The 20,099-nt window shown below is 42.6% G+C and overlaps 2 protein-coding genes across 3 annotated transcripts in view; both read left to right on the top strand.

The window, feature by feature from the left end:
- hipk3b (homeodomain interacting protein kinase 3b) overlaps positions 1-8,508 on the top strand; it is a 40,985-nt gene extending 32,477 nt beyond the window's left edge. The window contains exons 14-17 of one of the 2 annotated variants that reach the window (XM_083900787.1): positions 298-557; positions 785-836; positions 1,934-2,073; positions 3,147-8,508. In XM_083900787.1, the coding sequence (XP_083756913.1) occupies positions 298-557; positions 785-836; positions 1,934-2,073; positions 3,147-3,658 (964 nt within the window). In that variant the 3' untranslated portion in view covers positions 3,659-8,508. The remainder of the gene's footprint in view (positions 1-297; positions 558-784; positions 837-1,933; positions 2,074-3,146) is intronic. The other variant, XM_083900788.1, reaches the window with a different exon arrangement.
- A 2,396-nt stretch (positions 8,509-10,904) lies between these two features.
- The window catches only part of kiaa1549lb (KIAA1549-like b), a gene marked incomplete at both ends in the record, with an annotated part of 80,598 nt that continues 71,403 nt past the window's right edge, over positions 10,905-20,099 (top strand). The window contains one exon of the mRNA XM_083900615.1: positions 10,905-11,166. Within this exon, the coding sequence (XP_083756741.1) occupies positions 10,905-11,166 (262 nt within the window). The remainder of the gene's footprint in view (positions 11,167-20,099) is intronic.

Genomic DNA, 20,099 nt, shown 5'->3' with positions numbered 1-20,099 from the left:
GTGCTAACATTTTTTTTTACTTGAGTTGTGACTGATGAGACCCAACCAAAGAAGCATATGTTGATAACTGTGTAATTTTTTCTAAAAACACATTTAATTTTGAGTCGGTAGCTTTTCCAAACATGTCTGTTTTAGGGGCTCAAACTGTGGACAACAGTTACAGATATGATTATGGTTTTAAAAAGAAACATTGCAGTATGGATGTACCCTTACTAAAAGTTTCCACATTAGTTGCTCCAGCACAATTCAAAGTAGACATCTGTGACTTCCCCACTCACTGGTTTTGCCCTCTTGCAGCATGTCAGACGATGAACAGGAGAGCGGTTGTGACACAGTGGACAGCTCGCCTGCCTCAAACGCCTCTGGCCATAGCAACAGTCCCTTCTCAGAGCGACGCTACATTGCTGACAACAACCAGAATTGTGAGCCCCGTGTTGCATGCGTTGCCCCGGAGACTGAGCCTGGCAAGCCGACGGTCCGCACCGTTGTGGTGCCACCGATGAGGGTGCACAACAACATCAACAATGTCGCCGTCATTGAAATGCCTGTCAACGCAGGTAAAACTGAGCATATGGTACACAAATACATGTATTGCAAGTCTTGAATAGAGATTATAATTTGATCTTTGTGATACGATGATAGTGTTCAGCAACTTACGAGACCAAGGTTCACTCAAATCCTGTTTCTCAGTTGTACACACTGGTGGTATTGTCCTCTCAGAAGTGCATGGGTGGGTCATGCTAACGCAAAAATCCAGTCACTGCTGCTGCTGTATGCTCCACAGGTCACATGGTCTGGGATTACACTGTATTAGTAGGCCACAGAGGTTCTCACAGGTGATTATGGGTGACCTGCCCCAACATATCTGCTCTGATCTTTGGAGTGGATATTTTGTTTGCTGTCAACACTTTTTTTTTTTAACTCTGGCTCCAGACTCTTGAGAGCATCTGCATCTGTGTGAATGTGCACTTCATAAAGCTACCTCACACATACGTAACTGACCCTCGAGACATTTCATGTCCTGAATAAAACAAATTCCAAGCGAGGATGTCAATCATCTGGTTGACGCAAGGTGATTTATGTAAAACATGTCGCTTTTTAAAGTTCTTACTGCACTCTGAATTCAAAACATTGCATGAAAGTGGTTCAAGTAAATCGTCAGATTTGACAAATTACGTAAATATTAACGCTTTGCTGCTAGCTGCTCACTCTGCTGGCATCCAGTGTGTTGAACTGCTATGAGCTGTACGAGTGAAACCGAAACAAAAACAGAGTTGGTGGTCATGTCATCGGAGAGTAATCTCTAATGACATATCATGGGCATTTTATATCTTAGTGTGATACATTTCTTACATAGATCACCTTTGAAATGGGAGTTACGCATGCTGTCCTTGGGCTTTACACTGTGGTCAGTGGGAAACCACTGTCTTTCTCAGCAACAGTGTCACTTAAAACCGACCTGTTTATAGGTCTTTTAAAGTGAAGGGGTTTAACTACAAACCCTCAGATCATACAGATTCATATAACCTTTCATGCTAAAGGCATCTCCCTCCCCAACCCCCAAATTATTGCATCCAAAGCCTCACATAAAAGGACACATCTTGCTATTCTTGGGCTCCTGGCTGTATTTATAGGAGGTGGACTGACCCCACTATAAACCACCCTCCCTCCATGTCTTCCAAACATTTCTATTTATAATCTTTTAGATCGTATTCAAAATGTGGTTGCCGCTATGTTCAAAGTTGTGGGGTTGATCAAATGCAGTTTAAATCACTGACAAATCCTCCTGCCACAAATGTTACCATTTCTGCGAGTGTAGTTGGATCAGATCTGTGTTGCCTCTTTTTTTTTTCCACCTGCTATTTATAAAGTGGTTGATAAATCGGACACCGAATCATCTGCGTGTCTCTCATCACATGACCTCCTTCCTCAGTCTTCGAATCTTCATGCCAGTCCAGAGGGCGAGGCATTCCTGGGCGACATCATCACCACTCCACCCCCCTCCTCAACCGACCGCAGAAGATCAACCCTGCATTCCAGCCCCAGCAACATCAGCCTTTAGGTTTTGGGCAGGTGAGCACATGAAGTCTCTCTCGTGTCACACACAGAACTAGTAAACAAATACACAAATGCATGTTAACACAAACGCCACTTCCTGCATTTTGTTGCTGTTTATTGGAAACAGAGAGTTGTGAACATACTGTGTCTCCACAGCAGAATATACAGTACAGTAAAAGTAAAGTATTATACCAATCTCTCAAGGTTAAATAGTTGAACCAGGGGTTGACACTTGTAGATTTCTTCTTAGGAATTGTCTTAAGAATACCAAACATGTAGGAAATACTGAAGAAGGTATGGATGAATGAAGCCCGTTATCAAGTAAAGGCGCCTGCAAATAAAATGCGTTATTATTAAAGTCATTGTATTCTGAAGTTTCAAGAGTCCAAAGAGCTATTTTGTGCATTTGTGCAGCACAGCAGCAGCAGCACAAATGCTCTACATTGAACATGATTACTCGTATTTGTTGCTAACAAATTTAGCAGAAACGCACAAAAAATTTGTAGCCATGTTTAACGATGAAAGAAGAAATTAAGATACAATACCGTTCAAAAGTTTGTGGTCACCTATACAATTTTTTTGTGTTTTCCATTAAATGTCACACTTTTATTCATCGAAAGATTTGCAAAATGAATAAAAAATATAGTCACGACATTGACAAGATTAGAAATAAGCAAAACCGTTTTCAGCTGTGCTAATCATTGCACAAGAGTTTTCAAGGGTTTTCAAATCATCCAATAGCCTTCCAATGCGATTAGCAAACACAATGTACCATTAGAACACTGGAGAGATGGTTGCTGGAAATGGGCCTCTATACACCTATGTACATATTCCATTAAAAACCAGACGTTTGCAGCTAGAATAGTCGTTTACCACATTAACAATGTATAGAGTGTATTTCTGATTCATTTAATGTTATATTCATTGGAAAAAAGTGCTTTTCCTTCAAAAATAAGGACATTTCTAAGTGACCCCACACTTTTGAATGGTAGTGTGTGTATATATACATACATACATATACTATAAGGGACCGCAAATGTGGTGATTGTTGAGTGTGATGAGCCAGAAGTCGTTTTCCTCTCTTTCAGGTGCAGCATTTCAGTTCCTGCCATCAGGAATGGAATGGCAACTTTGCCCACCGGAGGCCACAGGCCTACATCCCTCCCACCATGCATGGGCACACATTCACCCTGTCCCACAGCAGCCCAAGCCACACTACGGGCCCCCATCCTCACCTTGGGGGCCACCCGCACTCCCAGCCCACCTTACTGTCCTATCCCCCGTCTGGTCCTCTGGTCACGGCTGCACCCATGGCCCACCTCCTGGCTTCACCGGGAGCCTCTCGTCCCGTCCTTCAGCCCACCTACGGCATCTCCCACCCGGCAGGCATCGTGCATCAGGTTACAGTGGGCATCAACCCTCGGCTGCTATCCTCCCCCACCTTGCACCCCCAGGGCCAATTCAAGCCCCTCTTTCCCCCGCACTCCTACATCGCCTCGCCTGCCTACGCCAGTTTCCCTCTCAGCCCCACCAAAATAAACCAGTACCCTTACATCTGAGCGCGTATGCCCAGGTTCCCTTCATATCACCCGAGGGCTAAGTTAGCAGGGGTGAGTCCTATCTCAAACCACAAACCGCATGGTTTTACATTTCCAAAACCATGGCACAACCACAGAGAAAAAAAAAAGCAAGCTATTTTTTGAATCATGTAGACTTGGGTGTAATTGAACTTCAAGCTTTAAAAATAAGAGTTCAAATAGTGGAGATGATTTGGGCAAAAAAAGAAAAAAACAGAAAAGAAAAAGGAAAAAGAAGGAAATAATGAGTATGAGTGATTGAATGAAAGAATGAATGGGTAGTTAAACTCACACTTAATGTGTTTTGCACATTTGATATATCTTTGCATTGGATCTTCTACAAATACTCCTCAAAACAGGTAAATAATTGGGGTGGTGTTGAATAGTTAGACTTTGCACCCCGTAACCCAGCTATTTTTCTATATTGCCTTCTTACATGTGCAAGACACATCCATATTTGTAAAGCCATCCCAGTCTCTAGCTCTAGATTCGACAGATGCACATGTCCACCGTGTATGTTGTACTGCGTTTGAAGTATTTGTACCTTTTTCGGTGTCCTTTTTCGGTGTGTTTTAGCAAATGTCAAGTCAGTTAACCAATTTAAATAGGGTCGTTCCTCACGCTGCATGTGGTCTTGCATGAGCAAAGAAAAAAAAAAGAAAAAGAAAAAAGTAAAACGATAAAGAAAGATGCATCGACGTTGCTCTTATTGTTTGTGTCACAAGACTCGCTGCATTGTATAACTGTCCCCAGCCATAGTGCCTTACATATTTGAGGTTGTTAATGTTACTACTTATATATGACTATATACATGACTATTAATGTACTGGACTGCAGCACTTGAAATTCCAATCAGTCGATGCATTCTATGTGTGAGTATATATATGCACACGTGTATATGTCCATGCATAGCCTGCATGGATGTGATGCATCGCGGATAGCGGTGCTTACCTTTTTGGAGTCGGTGTGCTTATATTTCAGTGTGTAGTGAGTAAACTCCTCTGTTCTCTAAAGGAGAACAGCATGCTTTTGCTGTCGCGAATGCTTGCCGTGTCATTTTACAAAAAGAAAAAGTTGTTTCCTTTTATCCCCCCCCCCCCACCCCCCCACCACAACCTTCTCCTCCCTCTCTCCGAATGAACTAGTGTACAAAGTGCAAGTACTGAGTATTGCTTAATATTTGATAATCACTTTCTATTTAGTGAAACTCTTACTACTACTAACAGTATTTGTACTGTTTGACGAAACTGCAATACAATCTAAATAGTCATTAATTATTATTATTATTATTATTATTATTATGATTTTATTTTTCTTTCGTCTTTGTAATTTCATAATTTCTTTTGAGTGTTTTCACATAGGTGTTTTTAGAAGTGTGGTGGGCATGGCTTTGATTAGGTAAAGACTGAGAGGAGAGGGGGATGGGGAGGGAGAAAAAAAAGCAAAAATTATGGTATGGAATTTTTTTCTAAGCCTGAGCAAACCATGCAGTATTTGATATACACACACATATATGGACATATATTATAGAGGTAGACTATTTAGTACAGATGCTTGATAAGGTGTGAGTTAATTGTGTGCAATTCTCTCATTTATGCATGTGTGACAAAGTTAACTTTTTCCCTTTACATTATCCCATTTGTTAAAGGCTTAAGACTTATCGGTGTCGACTGCTTATTTTATACATTCCGTCAGGGAGGATACATATACGTATATCTACACGCGTATATATACGTATATGTATTCTGTGTGTGCATTTTGTGTTCATTTGACTATAGTTCCGTGTGTGTGTTTTAGTTTTTTGTGTGCGTGTTTTGATTTTTTTTTTCAAATGAAGTTGCTTGTGCAGCACCAAAGACTGTAATTCATTTCCTGAGCAAGGGTAGCTATATTCTGTTTGCATAGACCTCAGTTATACTGTAGTTATATAGAAATGGGGTTATATAAATTAAAACAAAGCAACAAAAAATGTATTTGTATTTAAGAAAACAAAAAAAAAAAAAAAAAAGGCTGAGGTTTTTTTTGTCTAGTTTGTCGGGCAATTAATAAAAAAGTCGTACCATTTCTTTCTTGAATGTATCATAGATAAGCTGCTATATGATGATTGCCACTTCAATAGCTGTGAAATTAGGTGATTTCTCTTGAGTTTCGACTTGGTGTTGCGATCTTTGTGTAGGTCCCTAATTATCTGAAATAGAAGTGGTTTTTGATTTGTTTGTGTTTTTGCGTTTTTAAAAAACATTTTTGGAGTGTCATTGTAACTACTGTATTGCTGATGATGAACTTTAGTTGCATTTGTTGTTTCTCGGGGTGTGTGTGCGCGCGCGCGTGTGTGTGTGTTCTGTTTCTGCATCAGTATTTTATCCTTATTAACCTTTTGGGCTCATCACTGCATATAAAATGATGTATCGATGTAACTTAATTTTTTTTTTGTATGTATGTATGTTTTCATATCGATGTTTTGTATACATCTAAAGCTGTAGCTTGCAGGTTTGATTTAACTTTTTTTTCCCTTGTATGTTATACAATGCGCCACCATTACGTACTCTTTAGTGTGTTGTTAGGAGCACTGTGAGATGCCTGAAGAGAAAAAAAAAGAAAAAAAGAATTGTATTCATTGAAAAACGTTGTTCTGTAACGTTTTCCACCAATCGCACATTAGCGCACTCGCCACTAAGCACCTCGTACAGGAAGTTGGGCTTGTCAAAGGGTTTTTGGCTCGTTACTAAACTGTGTGTCCAAATATAAATTAAGCCCAAATATTTCTGTTGAATTGCTTTTAACAGATACTTTTTTCTTCAATGTTATATCCGGCTACAATTTGAGTTTCCACAGTTTCTCACTCTTAAACTGCCTTGTGTATCCGATCGCTCTCCCCTTTATGAGTGTCTCGTATCAAAAAATGTTTGTCGGGATGCAAAAGTTTTTTGGCCGCGTTTCTTACCGAAGTGGAGACAGTGTGAGCAGCACTGTGTTTTGTACGTGCCTTGAGATTTCAGAAAGTCAGAATTGGAGACGGTGTGATATTCCTCACCGTTTAATTGGAGGAAGATATAGGCATAGAGGCCAATTAGAGTCCTGTCCTAGAAATAAGGCTGAACGATTTTGAATGAATATCTAATTGCGATATCTGAGGAAATGGGGGATTTTTACTCATTTTCATTCGAAAAACACACATTTAAAAGGATTACTGTCTGATATTTGTGCAGGTCTTCAGTCGGTAGAGTAAGACGTGTATAGATCAGGACAACAATGAATCTAAAATGATATTTTGACAAAACTTTTTGGCTTTAACAAATACCGCGCCTCCTGCGATTTGGAGGCTGTATTGCGATATCATTATCGATTAATCGTTCGGCCCCAGAAACACCCACTGAACTAAGAATTTAACGACACACACACACACACACACACACACACACACACACACACACAGATATAGAATAGGAACGGGCTTGTAGACACGATGGAGGACATGCTGGTTCTTGTGTCACCGCTAGCAGAACACACACACACATACAAACTCTTTGAATGATATGACACTTGCTGATCTTTGGATAGTCAGTCTGGCTGAACAGATGCAATACTTTACATTGTGCGGTCATTGCGCCACCAAGTGTTCTTAGATGATCTCCATGCTTTTCACGTTCAACTACGCATGTTCACGTTCACTTTTGTTCGGCGTACAGGCTCGGAGCCTCGTTTTGTGCCGTTGAGAGTTGGAGCACGAGTAACCGGAGTTTTTAACAAACGGAGGAGCCATGTTTTATAGCAGTCTGGGTGTTGGATCTGTTTTGCATGCTCTGTCCAGGGGATTATGGTGGTTTCTCCACACACTCCCGTCAGTCACGAGTGCAACAAAAAAAAAAAACCCACCCCATTTAAACACTGACATTGATTAAATTATTGACATTATTTTCATTTGATGGCTTTGTTCTCACCTGTATGCTTTTACCGATCATACTCGAGTATCAATTTGGGAAAAGGAAGCTTATGATGACAAGGGCATGAACTTGGGCAGATTAGTGCTTGAACTAGTTCCCCCCAGTAATAAGCATGTGAAATGTAATCTGTGTTTTTGATTCCTCCAAAGGTATTCACCAGCAATGCGCCTGCATAAACTCTCCAGTGCTTGTTTAGAGAAAAAAAACAAAACAAAAAGAATGGATGCAAGAGAAGAGATATCTTTAAACTGTTTTTAAATTTAAGTTTTCCGAGGATTCCGGTAACATTTATAGCAGTCATTTGTCAAATGATTACGATTAACGTTATGATTTTTGTTAGAGAAAAGAGAAGAAGAAGAAAAAAAATCCTCTGCTGCGGTATTATCCTTTTAGAGATGTTAATTCAGGGTCTGTATTATTCTACACGTGCTACTGTGTCGCTCTTTGTTTTCGATTAGAGGAGGTTTTGTTTTTGCTCGATCGCTTGCTTTCACTTCTCTGGTCATCGTTATCAATTTCAAGAGTTAATTCACGCTGCAAGTTATGGAATCGTCCGTATCGATTGCTCATCAAGTAGACTTGATCATGAAATCTGAACTGTTACTGTTTAATACCTGTAGATTTTGTGGCTTTTGGTTTTGTTTTGTTTCTTTTTTATTTTGTGCTACACTAGTTTGCCATGTAGCAATTGCACTGTGCAATATTTACAGTATGAGGACTGGGAAAACTAACTCTATGGATGTGATGTCTCTTTACAGTTTGCGATAGTGTTTCCTCTCTAGTTCTCAGTGATTTAGGTGTGACCAAGCCTTCTCTACTTTGTCACATTAAGCGGGTTTTCCAGGTGACTCTTTTGGTGAGTGTCAAAATAAGACTTTATGGTGTATTATTGTTAAGATTCACTTTGAATTAAAAAAAAAAAAAGTCTATTGATGCAACTCTCTCTGACTTGGTCTCTTTTCATAATTCACCTTTCACACACGTGTGGTTTTTCTTTCCTTCTGTTTTAATATATTTGTACTGTTTTTCACCTGGTGATTTTTCTGGGTCTGGGGTGACACCATGTGGTGATGGAGAGGTACTGCGATCACAGTTCTATTCACACAATTGGATATAATATGTAAGTAGTGGTTGGTACACCTTTTAACCTTCAGAATAGACAGTATTGTTAGAAGAGGTAAAAATGCTGCACAAACATGTTCCATTTTGATCCGTTTTAATCCGTTTTGATCCACATTATGAGTAAGTAAGGCCAGCATATCTGTGTAACTGTAGTCAAAAATAATCTGCCTCCATGTTTCAAATGGGTTAAAACTGTGCTGGACTCCAAACGACCCAGGATCACAGATCATCTCTGCAGTACAGGTAAAATCCACTGACCTCCATGTCAGTAGAAATACATACATACAACATACAATACATACAAGTGTATTATATTGTATTATATTGGTGAATCATTTTATATCCCTATATATGCTGAATATGTCTTGCATGCTTGAACATTGTGTTGTTTTTGCCTCACCTCTTCTGCCCATATATGGCCATGCACTGAGAACAGGATAGCATGGGTGAAAACTCACCACTGTTGGCAGGTAAAATGTGTCATCTGGTTAAATTAGCCCACTCAGTGACGCTGTGTCCCCTCCCCGTGTGTCAAAGAATTGATTTTGAAATATTGCCGTTAGTCTATAAAGAATTGTTTAGGCCCAAATTCAATTTCTGACCTGCTGGTTCACTATGATCCTCCGTGTGAGTGTGGGTTTTCTTCTCCGGGTTCTCTGGTGTCCTCAATCAGATTTATAAACAATATAGAATTATTATATACAATATATTATGAACAAAATGACCAGGATGTTTGGTTTGAATAATAATGAATTAAATAATCATTTCCAGCAGAAGTGTAATGCTGCCATCCACAGTTCAAAGTTCTTCATCACAGTTCTTCACCATCCTCTCATCTCCACCTCAGGTTCATCCTCTTCTCATTCTCACTCAGAGAGGTGGAGTAATAGAGGGAGGGGTCTGCAACCTGCAGCTCTAGAGCTAAATACAATTGTTTTATCAGTTTTCCACAACAACTATGAAATGTCAACATTTCACAAATGCAGCTAGGATAGCTCAGGGGCATAGTCTACAGACCTTGGTGTGGAAGGTGAGGGTTCTGCTGCTTGCCTTTCCATTTCCTGGATATATGAGCCGGTTGCGTCAGGAAGGGCAGCCGGCGTAAAAATCTCTGCTAAACAAATGTGTGGGTGATACGCTGTGGCGACCCCATGGGGGGAGCGGCTGCATTTCACAAATGCAAATGTATGATATATATATATATGAAGCTTTATGGGTCAAATAGGTTTCTGGGCTCCAGATTTAATCAAAACGTTCCATTTTCAAAACGTGGCTCTTCTTATACTAGAGGTTGCAGAACCCTTAAAGGAGTTAAGGGTTAGTGTTTGGCACTTTTTTGGCATTATTTCTGTGTCCTCACTAAGATATACAAACAAGTGTGTGTGTGTTTGTGTGCGTGTTCTTGAATGTGTAGGTACCACACGAAGTGGGCCTGAGAGTGCAACTGCACCTGCTTCATCTGTCGTCGTGTGCTCTCCTCCTCCAGCAGGGGGCGCCACTCTGTCTGTCGTGCGTTGACAGTTTTAATAGCAGAGGGCTGATTCACCCACTTTGACCGCGAGGGGAGGAGAAGGTTTCAGCAGCAGCAGCAGCAGCAGCAGCAGCAGCAGCAGCAGCAGCAGCAGCAGCAGCAGCAGCAGCAGCAGCAGCAGCAGCAGCGTTAAATCAGTCACTCAGCGTCACCTGAGGACATCACGTGTCTGTCCTCCACCTGGACAGAGACAGAGACATCTCTGAATGAATGAATGTGTGTGTGTGTGTGTGTGTGTGTGTGTGTGTTGAATGTCAAACCTGTGGCACAGTGTGTGTGTGTGTGTGTGTGTGTGCGCGCCACGCATTGGTGATGATGGGTGGTTCGAGCCCAGCGGAGCGATAGGGCGCATTTCTTAATTCCCCCTTCAACGCCGCACCGAGGAGCGCTCTCCTCCTCCTCCTCCTCCTCCTCCTCCTCCCTAACCCTCCTCCTCCTCCTCTCCTCCTCTCCTCCTCCCACGCTCTTCCCCTCTCTCCACTCCAGCTCTGGACACACGACTGAGACCGCGGGACCTGCTGTGTTTCCCAAAAAAACCCCTCTCTCCTCCTCCCCCCGCACACACACACACACACACACGCGCGCACCTCCCGCCGTCCCCCCCCGTTCACGCACGAGGATTGATCCGATGTATTATTTACGACCGAAACTTCAGCAACTTATCCGCTGGACATGGCTCCCGGTTTGAGGAGTGGATGCGCGGGTCGCCACAGAGCTGCGGAGCCCGGCGGCTGCTGCGGCGGCTGCGGCTGCTGCGGCGGCTGCACGGAGGATGCTGCCGCTGCTGCCGCTGCTGCTGCTGCTGCTGCCGCAGGAGAGTGGAGGTGCTTGAGGAGCAGGTGTCGGGCAGGAGCCGCCGTGGAGCTCAGACACTGTCTCCTCACTGTGGGGATGCTGTCGCTGCTTGTCCGGTGCGCGGTGGCCGCAGCTGAGGGTAAGAACGTCGTGTGTGTGTGTGTGTGTGTGTGTGTGTGTGTGCTGCAAAAACACACTCATAAAACTCTCTTTTTTCAAACCTTTATTGTGAAGAGTTAGAAAAAAAAAAGAGGCATTTTATTGCTGCTGTTTTTGTTGCACTGAGTCACAAAAGGGTGGAAAGATTAGGCAGTGACACCAAAAAAAAAAAAAAACCCACACACAGACCTGTGTGTGATTTATGTCCCACACTGACACTGATAATATAATATAAGATTACACTTGGTGTTTGTCTTTCTCCTCACGTGATCACTGTAGTTTTGCACACATGTGCACGCTCACTCTCATTCTGCTCATATGACATCATTTTCTTTTAGGACCTTTTGGATCATCACAGTAATAGACCAAATAGTGTGGTTGATAAGCCTGTGTGTGTGTGTGTGTGTGTGTGTGTTCTTCCTGTGGTTGTTAAATTCAAGAGGGTGGCTGCATTGGAAATTTGCGCAGCCTTTACTCTGGGATTAATTCCCACACTGACCTGCACTGACATGATTTGTTGATGGTGGTGTTAAAGGCTGGACTGTTCAGGGTTTGCTTGTGTGTGATGTAACTGTCTCTCTCTCTCTCTCTCACACACACACACTCACACACTCACATCCACCTACTACAGTGTTTGCACCTGAGCCTGAAGCCAGCCCTCTCTCTGTTGTCTCTCCTCATGCAGATGCTCTCTCATTATCATCATCTCCACTTGCTGTTGGAGATGATGTCGAAAATTACAACTGACCACACGGACTTTAGTCTCATTTCTCTTTCCTGTAATTGCATTTCTTTCCTCGAGGTTTGCATTTCCATGACATCATCATTATTATCATTATTATGATTATTATTCGACAACGTTATTATTGTGTGTGTAATGAGCTGCAGTGCACATGTGGGGGGGGGGGGGGGTGGAGTTTATTCTGGGAATGCAGTGGAACCGCGGGGCAGTCGGCGTTCCTGAGCATCTGGGTCAGCATAAATGACACACATATACTGTAGCTCACTGTAGGACGCTCTGTCCGTCCCTGCAGATGGGTCAGGAGGTTTGGTCCAGCCTAGACCGTTCTCCCATGAACCCACGCTCATGTCAGTGGGAACACCTGAATTATTTTTTTACACCTAACAGCAGCTTCTCCATCATCAGAACCTCCATCCAGTCAACACACGCCGGTGTAGTGGCTGTATGGTCTCATCTCTGCTGATGCACTGCTGCTGTAGAGCAGAGTCTCCTCCTCTTCCTCCTGTCAGCACATCCTAAACAAACGAGCAGCAGCAGCAGCAGCAGCAGCAGCAGCAGCACCTGTGCTTTAATACAGGACATATACTCTGTGGATGAGCCGCACCGGTAAACACACGCTAATGCATTTGTTATTCGTTCAAGGGTCAGCAACTGTAAGAGGAATCGGTTTACTGCATGGGAATGGCTGTCGTGGTTCTTTTAAGTCACTACATGATGTAAAAACAAATGAGCGTGAATGATATTGAAAGGTTAAAGGATTGAATCGGTGAAAAACTGATAAAAAGAAGGGAATAAGTGAAACGGAAAATCGCATTAAATACAGATAGAACAGATATTTAGAAAAGAAAAGTGTAGTAGTAGTGTAAAAAATAAGTCAATCAAAGCAAAATGATGTAAACGATATATTATAAAGGTCTAGTTTAAAAAAAACGGCAGTGGACAGAGCTTTTATAAGACCATCAGGAAATATTCAAGGTATATAGTGATTAAACTGTCGTCGTTAAGAATGTGTCCTGTGTTAAAGCACAGGTGCTGCTCGACTCGTGTGTTTAAGCATGAACGTGCTGACTGTGAGGAGGAGGAGGAGGAAGAGGAGGAGGAGACCCAGCAGAGGTGAGACTACAGCCGAGTTAAACAGTATTAACAAGGACGTTAGCAAAAACAATAAAAACAATCTGTCTACTTTCAAAAACTGCAGTGGACCGAGCATTTATCAGATCATCATAAAAAATAAATGAACTGTGCATGCATTCTCTCCATGTCGCCAACATCACATCCCCCTCGTTAAAGAGAAATGTCAATTCCAAAACAAAACTGTAAAAATAAGGGAACTAGAGAAAGTACTCGAAGAGCGCAACCCTGCTCAGTTTACCACAGACCTCACTTTATCTACGTTTAAGGCCACATTATGCTTCTCCGACTGCGTAATGCGTTATCCGTCTGCGTCACCACGTAGACCACTCGAGCCTTTATACTTCTGCGTCGTGGTGACGGATAGGCAGCTGCAATTTCCCGCCCGATCAGTAGGGGTCGCTGCGCAAGGTTGTTGTGCTTTTGGCTACAGTGAGCAATGGCGTCCGAGAGAGAAAGACTGTTGTTGTTGAAACAGCGGCCGTTTGTCACTTTTCTGTGTCCCGGAACGCAGTTTTAAGATAATTTGAGGCGAGAAATTGGCCATTTAGAGTCTAAACATGTGCTGTGTGTGTTAAGATATGACGTATTTATAGTTCGGCACCGACGAAGTCGGCGGTGTTCAGCTCCGCCCTCTGTGGACGCTCGCTGCTCACTGTGAGCCGGCACAGAGCAGCTTAGCTCGGCCTGTCCTGAGGACCAATCGCAGCTCTTGCCGTCTCCGTTGTCCCTTGACGGAGTGACGGACACTTAAAAAATATTCCGTGCAGCCGGAGACGACGCAGAGGCTCTTCGACAGGTTCTGCGTCGACGCAGAGGACTCTGCGTAACGCAGAGCACTTTACGCAGGAGTATAAATTGGGCTTCATCCTGAATATTTTTAAAGAATTTTAAAGTTACAGTCCGTTACATTTACTGACTGTTTACTGACCATTGACTCAGTTTTTACTGCCACTGTAATCGTCATTGTACCTTAGAATGAGTCCAGTGAGTCCTGTACACAGTGAACATTACGTCATACGTCTGAATCCTGGTGTTTCTCATCTTCAGAAACGCTCGTTACAGATCAAAACCTCATTCAGCCACAAACAAACACACTAGGGCCGAAACAGTTACTAATCGATTACTCAGTTACTAAATGAACACACTTTGATGTAAATCATATAGTTGCTTTGAGTGTTTTTTACCTCACGTTTGTGAAATCTTTCTCTATTAAAGAGGTTTAAAACCTCATTTAACTGGTTTCTTCAGCTTTAACCCAGGAGTAGCTGTGCTGTAAATATGTCTTTGGTGACATTTCTTTAAAACCAAAAAACACCAAAAAATATGGCAACATAATAAAATTGGTAATTCATGTCAAAATTCTGTAGACATTGATTTCAAAGCTCTGGACACTGTTGTGTCTGTGTTGGAGATATCTGGCCCCATGGCTTCATGTGTGGAACCAGTACAACATCAAACGTAAATATGGAATGATCTGTTTTTGCTCAACAATAACATTTCCCCTTTAAATCCTTCAGCGTCCTGAGCACCTGAGCACCTTCAGCTTTGACATTACACTGATCTGTAATGAGCTCACAGGATGTCTCCTTTGTTTCCTTATTAACGTGACCTGTGAGATTATGTCGAGAGATCACGAGATCATCTCCAGGATAGAGAGAGAGAGAGCGAAGTAGAGCTGCACCTAATGATTATTTTCGTAATCGATTAAAGGTGAAATAAGTAGTTTATAGTGCCATCCAGAGGAGAGGCTGAAATTTACAACAAAGACCTGCTGCTCTGCTCACCCCCTCCCTTCCCTGATCGCTACGGTGTCCGCAGCCGGTCAAATGTCGTCCTCGTCGTCTTTCTCCGTGTCAGCAGATGAGGTTCGTGAGGTGAGGGAGAGGGCGGAGCTACCGCGGCCGTAGCAGACGAAGCGGAGAGAGAGGAGGCGGGACTTCAGCTACAAGTAAAGAGACGCGTGATTTGTTCTATCGCGTTTGTCCTTACAGGCTCCGGTAGAAACATGGCGTCTCGCTGCTAACAGTGGCTATGCAACCGCGGCCCGTGACCATGTTATTTTACATGACTTTTTGAAACACTACGAAAATGAAACAAAAACTATTATACAGCGACTAGACAATGCAGGAGCACATAATATGTATAAAAAAAGTGGATTTTGGGTCATATAAACCCATAAATACTACATATTGTACCTAACGAAGAAAACATTCACATTTAAGAAGCTAAAACAATCAGACTGATTAATCGATTATCAAAATAGTCCACGATTCATTTAGTCATCGATTAACAATCGAGCCGTCGTTTCAGCTCTAGAGAGAATCACAATCAAATGGTTTCTCCTGTGACGTCAGCTCTGTTTATTGCTGTGAGCAGAACCTGCCGATGCTTCTGAGTGCTGACGCTGTGGTTTTGGTTGGTGTTAACTACACACACACGCACACACGCACGCACACACACACGCACGCACGCACACACACCGTCATCACTCTCTGCTCCTCACTGACAGCAGACGTGACCGTAAGACTCTTGGCAGAGCAGCCTTCTGTTTTAACTCAACATATTACGTTATATTTAATGTGCATTAAATGACACAGCTGGCTGTACTCGACCCTCGCTATCTTTTTATCCTTTCTTTTTTTTTTTTTTTATGTGTATCCGTATCCTGCAGTTTTCTTCCCCCCCTCTGTCGAGGTTCGCCTTTCTCCAGGGTCACGGTGGCTAATGTTAAAAAAAAAAAAACAACTTCCAGGAATTGGTTTTTAAAACCCACCAACAGCCGTGACTCACCCCTGCTCTGATGACCTGTCTGCACCAGGCTCTGGGTTTTTTTTTCGGGGAGGAAATTGAGGACATGAATTTTCTGTTTATTGTTTATTTGCCCCGTTTCACCTCACTGCAGAGATTTAATGTACCACAGTTAATTATGTTGTGGGTAAGCGTGTCAGGAGGGCTTTGCCTCTGTGTGGGTGTGTGTGCGCATTAGGTGATTTCTCCTAAGATGCCGCTCTTTTGAATCTGGTCTTCAGGGAAAAAATTGACATTATATTTTTCTAGTACTCTTGTCTTTGCAACAAGAAGACCCAGGGTTCACGACCTGGTTAGAACAAGCGTCTTTCTGCATGGTGTGCGTGGATTTTCTGCACGTTCTCCTGTTTCCTGGAGGATATTCTGAGAGATTAGACAACTTAGACGCTCTAAATTGACTGTAGGTGTGAGAGTGAGAGTGGTTGTTAGTCTGTGTGTTCTCTGCGAAGGTACTGGCAACCTGTCCACCACGGTGTGACCCCAACCTTCGCCCTGGGATTGGCACCAGCGATCCCCCTCACGACCCGTAACATGGAGGATAAAGTGAAATGGGGAAATCAAAAACAGTGTTACGGAGATGACCTGTGATGGAACCTCTGGAGCCGGTGATGAGTTAAGTTGAAAGATTTTATCGAAGACAAGCTCAGATCAGAGGAGACCGGAGACGATGCCCGACATCTGAACAGTGAGGCGTCATCGCAGATTACCGTGAGCGGGCGTAAACGTGCCAGGTCTGATATACGTATAGTCAGTCAGCCTTGAGATCGTGTATCTGGTCCAGATTCCTGGCGCCTATAGTTTGCGTCTTCTCCTGAGTTATGGCTGTTTATATTGAACACCAGCTCTGGTGATAAGAATGATTACGTGAGTAGTTAAACTTAAAAGTTGGCTGAAGATTAACATTTTCTCTTTTGAATGTAAAGTATCATATTGACATTGTCAATGCAGTGAAAAATCATGAATATTTTGAGGTGATTTAAGTCCAGTTTCCTCCAAGTGGTACAGTTTGCTTCAGTTCGATACTTCACGGAGTTATGTTTGGCACAGTACAGTCCGGTACGGTACGGTTTGGAACAGTAAAGCCCTCAGTCAGGCATGTGTTTCGACCGAGAACAGGACCTTCACAGCGCGACTTTGTACCGACAACGAACAACTATTTTAGTTAGTTAGTAAGTAAAGGTACTTCTCTAAAAATGTACTCAAGTTAAAGTAAAAAAAGTAGATTAATATAAGCAAATTTTGGTAACGATCCAATACCAGTCAGTATCGGTATCTCCGGTATTGGAATCTGTCTCGTTATCGTCATGAAAAAAAGTGGCGTCAACGAAAAGATTTCGTCATCGTCATCGTTGACGAAAACAACACTGGAGCAGAGTGTGCCTGCCTGGCTGTGACAGCAGCAAACCACTCAAAGTAGCGACACTTACACAGAAACAGACAGACAGGTCACCTCTGCAGCAGCTGAACTGACGTATCGATACCATTATTTTGGTATTGATCAATATCAATACCAATGTTGGATCGATATATCAATATTTTTGGATCGATCCGCCCACCACTATTACTTAGTGACATTTTTTTATCAAGGTTGGGGTTCTTTCTCGTGTCGTACAAAAAGGACAAATCTCACATTGATTGTTTTTATACAAGGCAAACCTTTACAAATGAAAGTGCTGACGACATAAAATGTGTGGACACATAATGTATCAGTCAAAATGGGTCAAAGGTCACAAAATTAGCGCCAATTCACTGTAAAAAAATGTTGATGCATTAATATGTTTAACTTTAAATTCAGGCCATTTTTTCTTTACTCTGTAACGGAGTAGATTTAGTACAGTACTTCCAAAAAACACTGAAGTAAAAGTACACAAAAAACCTCTGCGAAGTGTGATTAAAATGTTAACGTCATTCTCTTTCACAACCATGAACAATGGTAATTATCACCATTTATATTATCTCAAAGTTCTAAAAAAAAAATGCACCACGAGGTGTTAAAACGTGTCATTTTTGACTTGTACGCTTGTAGACGTAAGTAAATATGTAACAGAACTGACGGAAACACACGTCGAAATATGAATCCCGGCGAGTGATGCAATCCCGTCACTTCAGTCACGTTAACGCTCGTCAATCAGATGTTTTTGTTGATTATTATATCTTCTGTTCGCAGCTCTCCATCTGTCTTCTTCTGCATGTTTAGTGCAGATGTTTCACAGGAAGACCGTGTGTCTGCTTTGTTCAACACTTTTGATGTAGGTGACAGACGTCACGTGTGAGATCGCTATCTGATAATTAAAATATGTCTGTGCTGGCGTCCGTTATTATAGCCACACTTTTACTCCCAAGCCTCTTTCAGTCAGATGTTAAAGGAGACATATTATGCAACATCAACTTTTTAATCATTTTAATACTTATATTTGGGAACTCCCTATGAGTAGGCAAAGTGTGAAAAAAGATGACTTTGTGGTCCGCCTCAGTCTAAGTACAGGAGATAAAACATGCAATGTTGACTTCTGCACTCATTGTTACGTCCCAATGAGACATTCCTGCAATTGTTGTCTCAAGGTCCCGAAAAAACGTGAGAGTACAGACGAGGGCGATAGTATCCTGAAGAGCAGAAGTCCTCAAAGTGTTGTATTCTTGGCTCCACAGTGCAGCACAGAGTTCTACACAAACCTCCAGCCTCAGAGGATTTTTACGTGTCCAGTGGATACATTTTATATATGACGACAATGTGCCGGCTAGAGTCGGCAAATGATGGCTTTTCCAAAATGCTAACTGCTGTTAGCTGCCGGAGCCTCAGTGACGCTGACGTAGTTTCCTGTGTCTCATTTGCATATTTAAAGAGACAGGCACTCAGAACAGAGCGTTCTGAACAGGGCTGTTTTGGCAGAGTGATTGAACTGCTGTGGTGCTTCATCCTTAAAGGGGAAATAAGTAGTTTATAGTGCCATCTAGAGGAGAGGCTGAAATTTACTACAAAGACCTGCTCCTCTGCTCACCCCCTCCCTTCCCTGAGCGCTACGGTATCCTCAGCTGGTCAAATGTCGTCCTCGTCGTCTTTCTCCGTGTCAGCAGATGAGGTTCGTGAGGTGAGGGAGAGGGCGAGCTACCGCGGCCGTAGCAGACGAAGCGGAGAGAGAGTAAAAGAGACGCAAAAAGTAAAGAGACGCTTGTTTTGTTCTCTCGCGTTTGTCCTTACAGGCTCCGGTAGAAACATGGCGACTCGCTGCTAACAGTGGCTATGCAACCGCGGTCCGCCGTCATGTTATTTTACATGACTTTTTGAAACACTACGAAAATGAAACAAAAACTATTATACAGCGACTGGACAATGCAGGAGCACATGATATGTATAAAAAAGTGGATCTTGGGTAATTTAAACCCATAAATACTACATATTGTACCTTTAAGGTATTTTGACCAAAGCATGTCACAGACATGTTCGTCAGGACACCAGGGAAATAGAGGATAATATGTCTACTTTTAAAGAAAGTCAAAAGTTCCGCAGTCCTCTCTCCTTCACCAGCGTCAACAAAGCAGACAACGCTTCTAACAACACATACAGTAGACGCAGTGGAAAGAAACCAGGCTCTAATTAGTATCGTGGCCCATCTGCCGCACATTATCGCTCACATAGCTCAGCGCAATCAGGGAATATTGTGTTTGTTGTCTTGTGTGCGTGCGTTTTACGAGCTATATCTCCGCGTTTCCCCCTCCAGTGTCGCTCTGCGCCTTTATGTCTCTGTTCCCGTCGCCGTCTCTCGGTGTCGTGGATGTAAGGCTTTCCTCTGCTGCTGCTGCTGCTGCTGCTGCTGCTTCCTGATTTATTGGGACACACTGTAGAACGACTGTTCATCATCACACTGCAGAGGAAAGTCACACGGGTGTCCAGTCTGATGAGGAACACTACCTTCTTTTTAGGATGAAAAAAACACGGGAGTGCTGTAAATCTCTCTCTGAAACATGCTTGACCTTCCAAATACGGATAAAATGTGAGCCCGGCGGCTAATCTACCGGATGGCTTAATTAATGTTTCAATTAATCTAAAATGTGTTCAACTTTGAATTACTTTGAAAGTACACTTTGGTCATTCACACCCTAGCATTCTTGCCCAGTTATGGACAAACCATTGAGGCCTGGCATCAAACAGTTGACCTTTTGGTTTTTATGTATTTATACAACCCTAAACATTTTAAGGAGCTGAAAAAAAGACTCGAATCCATTATTCA

This window comes from Microchirus variegatus, assembly GCF_963457635.1.
Source record: "Microchirus variegatus genome assembly, chromosome: 14".
NCBI classification, from domain to species: Eukaryota; Metazoa; Chordata; class Actinopteri; order Pleuronectiformes; family Soleidae; genus Microchirus; species Microchirus variegatus.
The sequence above is the reverse complement of the archived record's forward strand: the minus strand, read 5'-3'. Positions and strand labels throughout refer to the sequence as shown.